This window comes from Heterocephalus glaber, unplaced genomic scaffold (assembly GCF_053883595.1).
Source record: "Heterocephalus glaber isolate CG9 unplaced genomic scaffold, H.glaber_assembly_v1.0 deba00000738, whole genome shotgun sequence".
NCBI classification, from domain to species: Eukaryota; Metazoa; Chordata; class Mammalia; order Rodentia; family Bathyergidae; genus Heterocephalus; species Heterocephalus glaber.
The window spans coordinates 10832402-10845316 of NW_028258161.1; the positions used below are offsets into that span (position 1 = coordinate 10832402).

At 36.9% G+C, this 12915-nt stretch overlaps 1 protein-coding gene across 7 annotated transcripts in view; it reads left to right on the forward strand.

Moving 5' to 3' along the window:
• Odad2 (outer dynein arm docking complex subunit 2) overlaps nt 1-12915 on the forward strand; it is a 174592-nt gene that overhangs the window by 127655 nt on the left and 34022 nt on the right. For all 7 annotated transcript variants that reach the window (XM_087206972.1, XM_087206970.1, XM_087206971.1 and 4 more), the window contains one exon: nt 251-472. In XM_087206972.1, the coding sequence (XP_087063098.1) occupies nt 251-472 (222 nt within the window). The remainder of the gene's footprint in view (nt 1-250; nt 473-12915) is intronic.

Sequence of the window (12915 nt, forward strand, 5' to 3'; positions counted from 1 at the left end):
TCATGTCAGATACTTGTTTTATCTTTGAGAGCACTGACTACATTCAGTTCATAAAAAGAAAACTCAGAATGAAACCTTAGTCTGCTGTTGACCCATAGATAGTTCCCTCAAGGTACCACCTGAGTAGCCAGTTAGCATCTCTCGGACTTATTGGCATCCTAGGGGGTAGTAATAAAGTAATAAAGTGAACAAACATGATCTCACGGGATCCTTACAGTGCATATTCCTCAGTCTGTTTTCCTTCGGGCAGAATAATGATAAACTGAGGTGTCACCTGGCAGAGGCGATTTCACGTTGCTGTATGTGGGGCAGAAACAGAGTGGCCTTTGGTGAACACAAAGCAGTGGCTCCATTAGTGCAATACCTGAAATCGAACGACACCAATGTGCATCGAGCCACGGCACAGGCCTTGTACCAGCTCTCGGAAGATCCCGATAACTGCATCACTATGCATGAGAATGGAGCAGTGAAGGTACAGTTGAATGACATTGCAGTTTAGTCCGAGTTTGTAAATGTAGGCTAGCAAGTAACTTAGGGTTAGCATCCAGGTTTTACTAAAGGTGATGTTTGAACACATATAACCTGCCTCCCTCACGGGCATTTGAACTGTGTATTATCGTGGTTTATGCTATAGAAATGTATGGAGATAAACCTTTCTAAATCAAAGCATATAAATGTACTTAACACAATATGTAATAATTTATAATTTGAATTAAGTTGAATTAAACATACAGTACACGAACAGTTAGTAGTATTCATAATTCTATTTGATATAGTGTTTATTTAGCACATAAATAACACATGATAGATGTGCTGTTTTGTTTTAAATCTGTGGTTCAGATTTTCTTTGCCTTCAATTAATATACAGTTAGGGAAATCTTTGCACATAGACCTTAATGTATATACACAGTGAAAAACACCTAGAATGTTTTTACACACACAACACACACACACAAACTTGTGTACAATATGTACATATATACATACATATATATATATGCAGCTTCCATCTATTAGGTAAAACTGATTAAAATATTAGCTGTCACCCAGATGTAGTGGCAGCCACCTGTAATCCCACCACTCAGGAGACTGAAGCAGGAGGATCCTGAGTTTGAGGCCAACCAGGGCAACTAGCAAGTTCAAGGCCAGTCTGCACCACACAGCCAGATGTAGTCTCCAAACAGTCTACTCAATAGTTTGTCTGCTTGTGCAGTATAATCTTACTGTTTATTATCTTAATTGTGAGCCCATAGCAACCAGAATCATTTACATTTTGAAACGTGTCCCCAAAGTTGATCATTTAGGCAAGAGTTAAAATTTCCAGCTAATTGCATCTGGTCAAACCAAGATGTGTTATGACACATCTTAGGAGGAATTATACTCTTAAAATGGCAATTCATAATTTTTAGGCAATTATTTTATCTTTCAAACATTATAGTTGAAAGATGTGATATGAATTTTTCTGAAAATAAGCCCCATTTATATTTAAATGTATCTTTCCATTGTAAGTGTGTTTTTATGGCACGTGAATTAGGCTTATGTGCTTCTTCAAGCAAATTTTGGCATTAAAAAGCACCTTTTAATCTAAGTAACAATTTTTAAAAGTAAATTATAAAAAACAGAATGGCTAAAGAATAATAAAAATGCTGTCACTTTTATATGACTGTGTTCACACTTCAGAAAAGAAGAAATTTCTAATTTGAAAATATCCATCCTGCAATGCCATATATGACCTATGATGCCATAAGATACAGTCATTTAAAAAATGAACCTATGAAAAAGTAGCCTGGTAAAACGTGTGAGCTATAGCACATGCTTAGGCAGTTGTCAGCTGGTTTAAGAATAGTATTTCTGAACTGCTCAGAAAATTTCAAATTTCATATATATAATTTAAATGTATAATTTGAAATATAAGTTTAATGAATTATGTTGTTGTTCAGTTGTCATAAATGCCAGGCACATGTAAAATTCTCAGTGACTTCTTCAATTTCAAGTCCAAAGTCGCCCGTGACTTGCATCCTCCTGTGGGCAGTGTTGGAACTGGCTCTCCATGCACGCAGCCCATAGGTATAGAGAGGGAAAGCAGTGAAAATGATGGCATGAGGGGCCGAAAAGGGAAAGCGAAGAAAGAGGGTTTTGTGTGCTGCAGACCCTCTCCCGGGCCACTTTTGTGAAGGGGGTGCTTGAGGGCCTTTCCTCTTTCACCTGTGTGCCTTCCTGTTGCTTCCGCTGGAGGATACCTGTGAAGAACAGGATGCTTTGGGGAGTCCTCTGTGACACAGAGGCGGGCCTTAGCACGGGAGGCTCGCAGCACAGGTGTATGGCTGCGAGGCTGAGCTTTCCCTTCCTCCTTCCCACCCTATCCTGATCTTCAGGTCCTGGGGGAGCATGTTATCTCCCTTCTCTGGTTGTCTTTAAGGAGGAAAAGAATGTGGATGTGGTGGGCTGGGTGCTGGTGAAGTAAACAGGGTTTGATAGTTGCCTGGCTATGGGGACTAGCGGAAAGAGTAGAGAACAAATGACCCTAGACTTCAGGCAAAGTGAAGAAGATTCCATTAGCCAGTAACGTAAGAAAATATTTGGCACATTAAGGTGGTTCAGTTACCTGCAGTGAATGTGTCACCATTAAGTGTGTACTGCTGACATTTCTGACTTTGAATGCACTTTATCCACTCTTTTGACAAATACCTGGCTGTTTTTGTTCCTAATTGCCACTGCTCCTCACTAGATGCTGACAGGCTCTTTCACAGTGACTGGAGTCTCCTGTCACCCTGTTGGCAAGTAATTCACTCTGAGGTCAGCTCCTTTGTCCTGCAGTGTCCTCTCCAGCCACAGCCCGAGCTGTGGGACTTACCTGGCTCATGCCTGCTGGTGTTTATGCTGCAGTAATAGAGAAGGAGCGGGCCAGGAGGGCTGGGATATAATCAGTTCAGTCTCTAGCATGTTCCATTTGGAATTTTAGGTACAGAGTAGTGGTGACAGGTAGAAATGTCAGGAGAGCTGCGTACTTAATATTTAATTTTCTAGTGGTCATAATTTTTAAAGAGAAAAAAAGAAATAGATGAAATTAATTGTCCAATATATTTTATTTAGCCCAATTTATCCAAAATGTTATTGTTTCAATATAGAACCAATGTGAAATTACTTGGATTTACTTTTTTGGTATTAAGTCTTCAGAATCCAATGTGTGCTTTGTCGCTCATGTCAGTTTTGGGCCAGCCACATTGCAGTGCCCTGAGTGGCTAACAGTTTCCTTCTAGGACAGTGCAAGTCTCTAGAGCATGAGGAGGGGAGGCTGGGGGAGTACTGGGGACAGGCAGGAAGCCGCGAACAAGGGCTGGTGGGATGATTTCGGTTGAGCGTCGAGAGGCCTGGGAAATGTCTCTATTTTCACTTCAGGGGCACATAAACTAGGAAGAAGGGCTGTCGAAGTAAATTTGAGAAGTTAACAGGTTAACCAGAAGTGCCAGAAGCCAAAGGAAGAGGGACTTTCAAAGGGTTTTGTGTTTAAACACCGCCAGGAGGGCAACAAAGATTTCCTGATTCAGTTGTGTTGAAAACTAAGCCTGCGTCAGAGCCTTCCCAGGTAAGAGGCTCTTCCATCAGCCCCCAGCTCTGATGAATGCAGTGCGGTAGGAACAATTCACTTCTGTCCTCTTTAGGGTTTTTACACAGACCTGCTCAAAAGTATCCGTCCGAGACTTGCATTGTTACACAATCCTGTGAATGTGAATCCAGAATTGTTGGAAACTGTTGAAAATAAGAGAAGCCTGAGATATATCAGTTATTTGTTAATTATAACAAACTGATAACTCAGGATCATCATATAAAGAGGGGAAGAAATGGCAGGACAGTTGAGCAATGCAAGGCCGTCCCTAAGACTGAAAAGTGATCACACAGAAAGATGTGAGCACCTATGAAAAGCATTAAGCTGCTTTCCCCATGGTGACATGGGATTTGTTTTTGCAAATGTCTATCCGAGGCAAGTGAAAATTGCATTATGGCTATAACTTTCCGAAAGGCAGGAAATTGAAAAGATTGCAGAAAATGCAATCAGAAGTCTGCCCAGCCCTGGCAGAAGAGGAGAGCGATTGGATTTGGGCAGAGCCTGAAAGGTCATGTTGATTGTGTCCAGGACTCAGCCCGGTAGCAGCCAGAGAGCCAGGAGGAGGAATCCAGACCCGCCCCACCATCTGCAAGCCTTGCACAAGGAAAAGAAAAACATCACTAATGTTAGTGAGCCACATAAATGGATTTTCAAGACTGAGGTTACTCAGGAACTCTGTGCTATATAGTTAATGATTCATCTAAATATATTTTCTCTTAATTAAAAACTCTTCACGTAACCTTGTAGTTTTCAGTACTTTTCTCACATTTCAGGTATTTCCCAGAGTGTTGGGAACTGTCTTTCTGGTGACAATGCACGAAATAACTTAGGTAGGGCTAGCAGGTGTCGGTGAATACATATCAAATAAGGAGTTATAATATATAGATGATTTTTTTTTTTGGTACCAGGGATTGAACTCAGATCCTTGCACTTGCGCAGCAGGCGGCTAAACCACTGAGCTAAATCCCCGGCCCCATTGTAGATGATTTTTATGATTTAGTTTTAAATTTTATTTGTATTTCTCTTTTAAAATTAGAAAAAATTTATGATTGTATAAGGAGTGTCCAGTAAACGAGATTATCTTTCATCATGATTAACCTTGATATTACATGTACATTGAGTGTTTTCCTCATTTCATTTTTATGTTTTTGATTTTAAGAAATCTTAATAGCTGTGTTAGAGGATAAGTGACACATATATACATGTTTTCAAAGTTTATAATTTGTGATTTTTCACACACACACGCACACACACGCACACCCCTGAAATCATTACCAGACCAAGGCAGTGATTCCCCACTGTTTTGGTTTCCTGGTGCCTGTTCCCAGCCTTCCTGGGACAACTACTGACCTCTACTTCCTGTCAGTGTGGATTCGTTTCCAGTCGCTAGAGCTTAATATAAATGGGTAAATACAGTATGTACTTTGATTTTTGTTTGGCTTCTTCTCAGCTTACTTGTTTTCAGATTCCTCTGTGTTTTTTATGTTAATATTTCATTATATGGATGTAACACAACTTATTTATTTTTTCGTTCAGGACATTTAAATTATTTCCCATTTGGAGTTATTACAAATACACGTGGTATGAACATTCATGTATAGACGTTTGCATGGACATGTGCTTCCTCTTGTGTTCAGTGGAGTAAGTGGCTGGACCATATGGGAGGTGTGTGTTTAACTTTTTAAGAAATGTTTACATTTTCCCAAAGTGCTTGTGTCATTGTACATTCCCACCAGCAGTATATGAGAGCCTCCTTGCCAACACTTGGTATAGTCAGTCTTTTTTTATTTTAGTTACTATAATAGGTCTGTAAAGATGTCTCATAATTTCTGTTTTAGTCTTCCTAATGATAATGACATAAAACATCTTTTTATGTGCTTCTATGCTAGCTGTATAAGTCTTTTGGTAAAATGTCTGTTTAAATGTTTGGACTTTTTTTTTTTGGTACTGGGGATCGAACTTGGGACCTGGCACTATTGAGGCAGGTGGCAGAACCACTGAGCTAAATCCCTGGTCCTGGACCATTTTTTAATTGGGTTGTCTTATTGAGTTTTCAAAGTTCTGTGTATATTACGTATATACATTTTTTACTAGATGTGTATTTTGCAAATGTTAGTTCCCAATCTGTAGTGAAAATTCCACTCTATTAAGTATATTTTTTGAAGAGCAGAAGTTGTTAATGTTGATGAAATCCAATTTATATACTTTAAAAATAGATTGTGCTTTTGGGTTCATATCCAAGAAATATTTTCCAAGCACAGCCACAAGATTTACTGTATGCTGTTCTGGAAGTTTTATACTTTCGGTTTTACCTTAGGTCTATGATCTATTTGAGTAAACTTTTTTTTTTGGTACTGGGGATCAAACTCAGGACTTTGTGCTTGCGAGGCAGGCGGCAGAACCACTGAGCTAAATCCCCGGCCCTAAGTAAACTTTTGTTTTGATGCTAGGCATGAAGTTCATTTGGGGGGTTATGAGCATAATTTTTTGAAAAGAATTTTTTCTGAATTTCTTATACAGTTAAAGCCATCAGTTGAATGTATCTGTTATGTTCCATTATTATGTTTGCCTGTATTTATGCCATACTACACTGTCTTGATTACTATAGATTTATAATAAGCCTTACATTTAAGTAACATAAGTCTTTTTATCTTATTCTTTCTTTTAAAGTTGTTTTGGCTATCCTAGTTCCTTTACATGTCCATAAAAATATTAAAATCAATTTGCCAATTTCTACAAAAGTGTTCCTTGGATTTAGGTTGGAATGAAATTAAATCTACACACGTTTAGGGACAAATTGACAGCTTAACAATACTGTCTCCTGACTCATAAACAAGAAATAGCCCCATAAGTTCAGGTGTTCCTCTTTTTAAATTTTTTATTTTTATTAGTATATTTGAATTATGTAAAGATTACATTCATTGTAGGGAGGTTTGACCTCTACATGACACACTTCAATTCTCCCCCTGCTGCATCTTTTGGTCCTCTTCCTATTTATAATGGATTCCTCTTTCCTGTTATCTACCTTTTATCTTGCTCTTTAATTTATTTATACTTTGAGTTTCTCATATAAGAGAAAGCATGCAATATTTAAGCTTGTGTGCCTGATTTATTTCACTTAACATTATCGTCTCAAAGTGCATCCATTTACCTACAAATGGCTCAAATGTATCCTTTTTTATTCTTCTTGTAATAAGTTTCAGTGTACAGAACTTTCAAGTTTTTCTCAAATTTATTTATATGTATTACCATTTTGATAAATGCCCCATTTCCCCCTACAATAAGAACTAATCAGAAAATAATCAGCCTTGATAACTAGAGATCTAATGTGCCAGCCCCAGTCAGCCCATCGTCACATGGAGTAGCCGGGGAGCAGAACAGCGACAGCAGGCAAGGCAAGGAGAGGCTGACAGAGCCGGGCAGTTTTGATCTCTAGTTATTGAGGCTGATTGTTTTCCAAGTAGGACCTATTTTGGGGGAAACAAGGTGGTATTTTTAAAATGTTAATTTCTGACTGTGTATTGCTATTCTATAGAAGTAGAACTGATTATATATGTTATTAATCTTTTGTCCAGAAACTTTATACACTCATTTATTTCTCCTAGTAGGTTTTTGGATATTTCATCAGATTTTCTATATAGATCAAGGGCTGGCAGAGTTTTCTTCAAAACGTCAGATAGTAAATAGCTTAGGTTTTATGGCGCACATACAGTCTCTTTTGTAGATTCTCCTTTGCTTCATTGTTACTGTTGTCATTATTATTTATAACCATAAAAATGCAAAAAAACTATTCATTCTGTGAGCCTTACAGAAATACTGTCATCTGCCAGCCTCTCACATAAACATAATGCCGTCTGTGATTCGTTTTTCTTCTTTTTCCAACTTGATTCCTTTTAGTTATTTTTCTTGTTTGATTACACTGACTAGAACGCTTTGTAAGATGTTCAGAAGTAATGATAGAAAAAGTCTTCCTTTTGTGTGGGAATATATTCAGTCTTTTACCATAATTTTGTTGTTAATTGGTTAGCTGTAGGTTTGTTTGTTTTTTTTCTTTTGGTAGGTGACCTTTATCAGGTTGGGTTATTTCCACTTTAATGAAAATTTTGTCAGGAATTAGGTGTTGAATTTTGTCAAGTGCTTTTTCTGTGTCTATTGGGAGTATCTTTTTGTTTTTCATTTTCAGCTTACTGTTATCATGAGTTATACTGATTGGTTTTCAGGTATCACGTTAACCCAGTATTCTTGGGATAAACCCAGTTGGCCAAGATGTACACTTTTCATGCAGAGTTGAATTCAGGTTGCTCATGTGTTCACAACTCTGCATCTGAGTTCCCTAGGGATATTGGGTTAACTATTCTTTTCTTATCATGTACTTTCCTGTCAGGGTTATACTCGCTTTAATGAATGAGTTGGGGACATTCTTTCCTCTTCGGTTATCCGAAAGAGTTTCATAGTGGCCTTATTATTTTCTTAAATATTTGGTAGAATTCACAAGTAACTCTATCCAACAGAAGTTTTCACTTTTAGAAATTTTGAATTTACAAATCAAATTTTAGTTGATTTGGGATTGTTTAGGTTATTTATTCTGAATGAGACTTGTTAGTTTGTGTCTTTCAAGGATACAAACTTGTGTGTTTCATTTTCATTCAGTTAAGAATACTTTCTATTTTCACTTTTGCTTTCTTCTATGATCCATGAATTATCTAGAAGTACATTATTTAGTTTCCAAATATTTGGGGATTTTCCAGTGACTGATTTGTTATTGATTTATAATTTAATTCCATTGTAAGGAGAGAATATATTACTTAAATATTTGAAAATTTTTCACTTGCTCTATGGCCTAAAGTACAGTTTCCTTATTCCATAAAAAGAATGAGATTTTTGGGCTGGGAATGTAGCTCAGTGGTGCCGTGCCTGCCTGGCAAGTTCAAGGTCCTGAGTTCGATTCCCAGTACGGGGGAAAAAAAAAGGATGAGATTTTTGATGTTTGTTGGTGAAGTGTTGTATAAAAGTTTAATAAGGTCAAATTTGTTAATATTGTTCATTTATTCTGTATATTTGCTGATTACTTGATCCATTGGTTTTTGTGGATTTATCAATTTCTCCATGCAGTTCTTTTAGTCTTTTTCTTTTTAAATTCTCTTACTAGGTGTATACATATTTAGAAATACTGTATTCTTTCAATGACTCCTTTATCATTATCAAATAATCACTTTTATTTTTGGTTGTATTCTTTGTTTTTAAGTCTTTCTCTGTTACTGATATAGAATGATTGTTTTCTTTGGGCTAGAATTAGCATGGTAAATTCTATGGATTTTTCTATCCTTTTACTGTATTTATGTTGTCTTGTTCAAAATGAATATTTGTAAGCCCCATATTCTTGGGGTTTGCTTTCTTGTTCAAAGCATAGCCTCTGCCTTTATTAAGAGTGAAGTGTTTACACTATTTACATTTAATCATTTAATGTGATATTGGCATGCTTGGCTTTAAATATACCATCCTGATATTTCCTATCTTTCCTATCTGTTCTTTCCTTCTATTTCTTTTTTCCTCTTCCTTCTCTTGGATTAAATGAACTTTTTTTTATCATTCTACCTTGTCTTCTCTGTTGGGTTATTTGTTACAATTTCTTGTTGTTATTTTAGTGGTTGCTTTAGAGTTTATAGCATATACATTTAATTTAGTACAGTGTACCTTTAATTTATATTACACATGTAAGGAAGTAGTTGAAGAACCAGACAAGATATGCTTCTGTTTCTGCCTTCCTGGCTTGTGCCTTCCTTGGTATGATGCTTTTAATTCTTTTTTGGTACTGGGGATTGAACTCGAGTCCTTGTGCTTGTGAGGCAGGTGTTGGAACCACTGAGCTAAATCCCCGGCCCTAATGATGCTTTTAATTCTTTCAGGAAGATACCAAGAAGGGGAATAGCTGGATCAAATGTTGTCATACATTTGACTCCTATAAATTTTATAAACTCAACAATATTTCATTCTTGTTTTTATCTTAAATAGTATTTTATCTTAACAATGTTTTATCTTTTAGAAAAATTTAAATACACAGCAGGGAAATGGAGAAAAATAAGAATCAAGATATATTATGTAAGTCTCTAATGATGAATAGCACTATATTGGATATCTAAAATGTACCAATAAAATTAATTAAAAAGATTTAAATACACAGGAGAAAGGTCTTATATTTGCCTACATAGTTACTATTTCTAATGTTAGTTATTCCTTTCTGAAAATGCAGATTTTCAGCTGATATTTCCTTGTGCTGCATTTTTGTTTATAATGAATCCTTTCAGCTTTTATATGTCTGAAAAGATCTTTATTTTGTCCTGGTTTTTGTCTATATTTTTCATCTGTGTGTTTTAACTTAGGATTTTTCTATTTCTATGTCAAGTTCATGTATCTTTTTTTCTGCAGTGCTTAATTTGCTTATTTCCATTCGGTATGTTTTACATCTACAATACTATAGTTTTCAACCCTTGCAGTTCAATTTGGGTCTTCCTTGATATCTTTATGTCTCCAGTTAACATGTAGAGTCTTTAGCGTCTTAAACATATAATCCAGTTCTATTATAATTTCTGCATTGCTTAATTTTTCTCATTATACTTGATGCCAGTCATGGTGAATTTTAACATGTTGAGTGCTAAATTTTGAACTTTTTAGTATATCAATATTCTTGACTTTGGCTTAGTATTGTTGTTACTTTGAAACAATGCTATTCCTTCAGTTCTTGCTTTTAAGCATGGTAAGGCTAATTCTTTCCTACATCTGAGCCAGGACCCTCCTGAGTACTCTCCATGATCCTTTTAGATTTTAAAGTCTTCCTCTCTGAGTGGTGGAATCAAGCATCATTCTTGCTGTTGAATGGGTTTCAAAGACTGTTGCAGCTGCTCTTTCTTTTCAGGGTTCTTTGAAGGTCAGTACTGCGTTGAAGAGTCAAAAGAAAACCACTGCAGAGCCGCGGGTCTCTGCACAGCTTTCTCCTCCCAGTAATCCGCCATTAATATTGTAGTGGTCATGACTCTTCGGACTCCCAGGTCTGTCTCCTCAGCTCAGGGAGACGGCCACACTTTGACCTCTCTCTCTCTCTCTCTCTCTCTCTCTCTCTCTCTGCTATAAACTCTCCATGTGGTAAGCATTCTGTAGGAAGAAGGCTGAGACATCTTAGGGCTTACCTTTTTTATTTTCTTTTAGGACTCACTGACCTTTGTTATGCAGTGTCCAGTATCTCAAAAAATGCTTTACATATTTTGCCAATTCTCAACTATTTTAGACAGATAAACTCAACCTGTTACTCTATCTTTGCATGAAGCATAAATGTTATTTAAAAAATATGTTTATGTAATAAATCCATGGAAAGTTGGAGGCAATAAAAGGGAATTTCCCACTTTAAACACTTGGTTTGCAGATGAGGAAACTGTGGTCCAAATAAGTGAAATACTTAAACCCACAAAATTAATATGTGGTATTACATCACAGATTACTGTGATGTACACTGTGGTACTCTTCCCACTGGATTATAGGATTACAGGATTGCACACCATGTCCCATACTCCTCCTCACTCATAGCTCTACTCACAGGCCTCTATTACGGAGCAATCCCAAGAGCTCCTAGTGGTTCATGTTGTTGTGCTGTGGCCCATTACAGCAGTGTTTCCCACAGTGTAATCTACAGTCTACCCTTCTAGAAGCAATATGAGGCCGTACTCTAGAAGTAGTGGTACAGCGCCCATGAATAAGACCAGGAACCTGCATTTAACCAAGCACTTAAGGTGACTGAGAAGCACATCAAAGTTTGAGAGCTTTAATGCCAAGAGAGCTAGACCATCATCTCCATTGTCACCCCATGGTTAAGCCACCAGGTGGAAACTGTAATTCACTTAATAAATATTGATATTCATTTAGAATGCTCCAGTGTGTGACATGCTGAACTCTGGTCACAAGGACTTAGGACAGGCAGGTAGTGTAGGACTTGACTTTTCTATATTCCTGTATATTTAAGGTAGTCTGCCCAGGACACTTTATTTGTTCATGTCAAAAAAAAAAAAAAATGACAGGGAAGAATTCCTGCTAATACTAGAGGAAATGCCAGTTACTATACCTGAGAGAACACTGGATTTGCATGTTACCTAGTCTAAAATGCTATCAAAGGAGCAATATTGAAAATAGGAATATAAGGCCTGAAAGAAGGTGCCAGATTCCATAGTATCTGTCTTCTAGAACAGTGCATCCGATATTTTACCTGTCATCAGAAAAATATATAATGTTTTTTTAGCACACTGGGATAAATAGAGCAGGTTACTGTGCCCTGCAGACACCTAGCCTGGGCTTGCTTCCTGCAAGGCCTCTCCTGGTGCCCCCCACAAAAACTAAACCTTACTGTCCAAAATGTGGTCCTAGGCAGGGTGCAACCACCTCACCTGGGTGCTTGTTACACATGCAGAATCTCAGACTCTTCGTCCGACCTGCTGGGTCAGAATCTGCGTTTTAATAAAATCCCCAGATCACTCATATGCACAATAAAGTTTGAGAAGCCCTGGACTAAGGAGTAGCCTCCACTGCAATATATGTACTGTACAGAGAAAGACTCAATCTGCACCAAAACATTCTTTCCATGATTGCCTTTGTTATATTTTCAAATTTGATATGATTTTTCTACAAATTTGATTTAGATGTATATTAAATGTAAAACTATCATTTCTATACCCTTATCAAGCATTTTATGTAAGTTTATGAAATCTTGATTTAAAATCAAGAATCAGAATATATGATCACTATAACTTTCCTAAACTTTTCTTAAATATCTCATTATTACCCCAAACCATCATTTGGACAAGAAAATCTTTAATACTTAGGATAAAGCAGCCTTTTGCTTGTCCTAATATTACTGACTTCAGATTTCAAAGGGACAGTGTTTTGATCTAGATTCCTGGAATTTGATGAGCTAGTCCATATTTAGCTTATTAGTAATCTTAATTTATCAGTTTTTCCATACTAAATTTTATAGTTGCTCTCAGATAATAATGAATTCTATGAGCCACTCTTCATTCAGTTGCTTTTTCACTGAGTTTTGCTGGGAGACTCATTACAGTATCCACTACAGTTGTATTCAACCTTTATATATTTCTATAGATTACTGGGATGGTTGGTACATTGTTAGTGATTCAACTGAAACTTTTTCTAACCCTCAGGATTCTCATGCACAGATTTGTATGTAGAGAGGATGTTTATATTTTATTCTAAGACTCTGTACTCCATACAAGTGGCTTCAATCTATTTTTAACATGCTGACAGCAGTG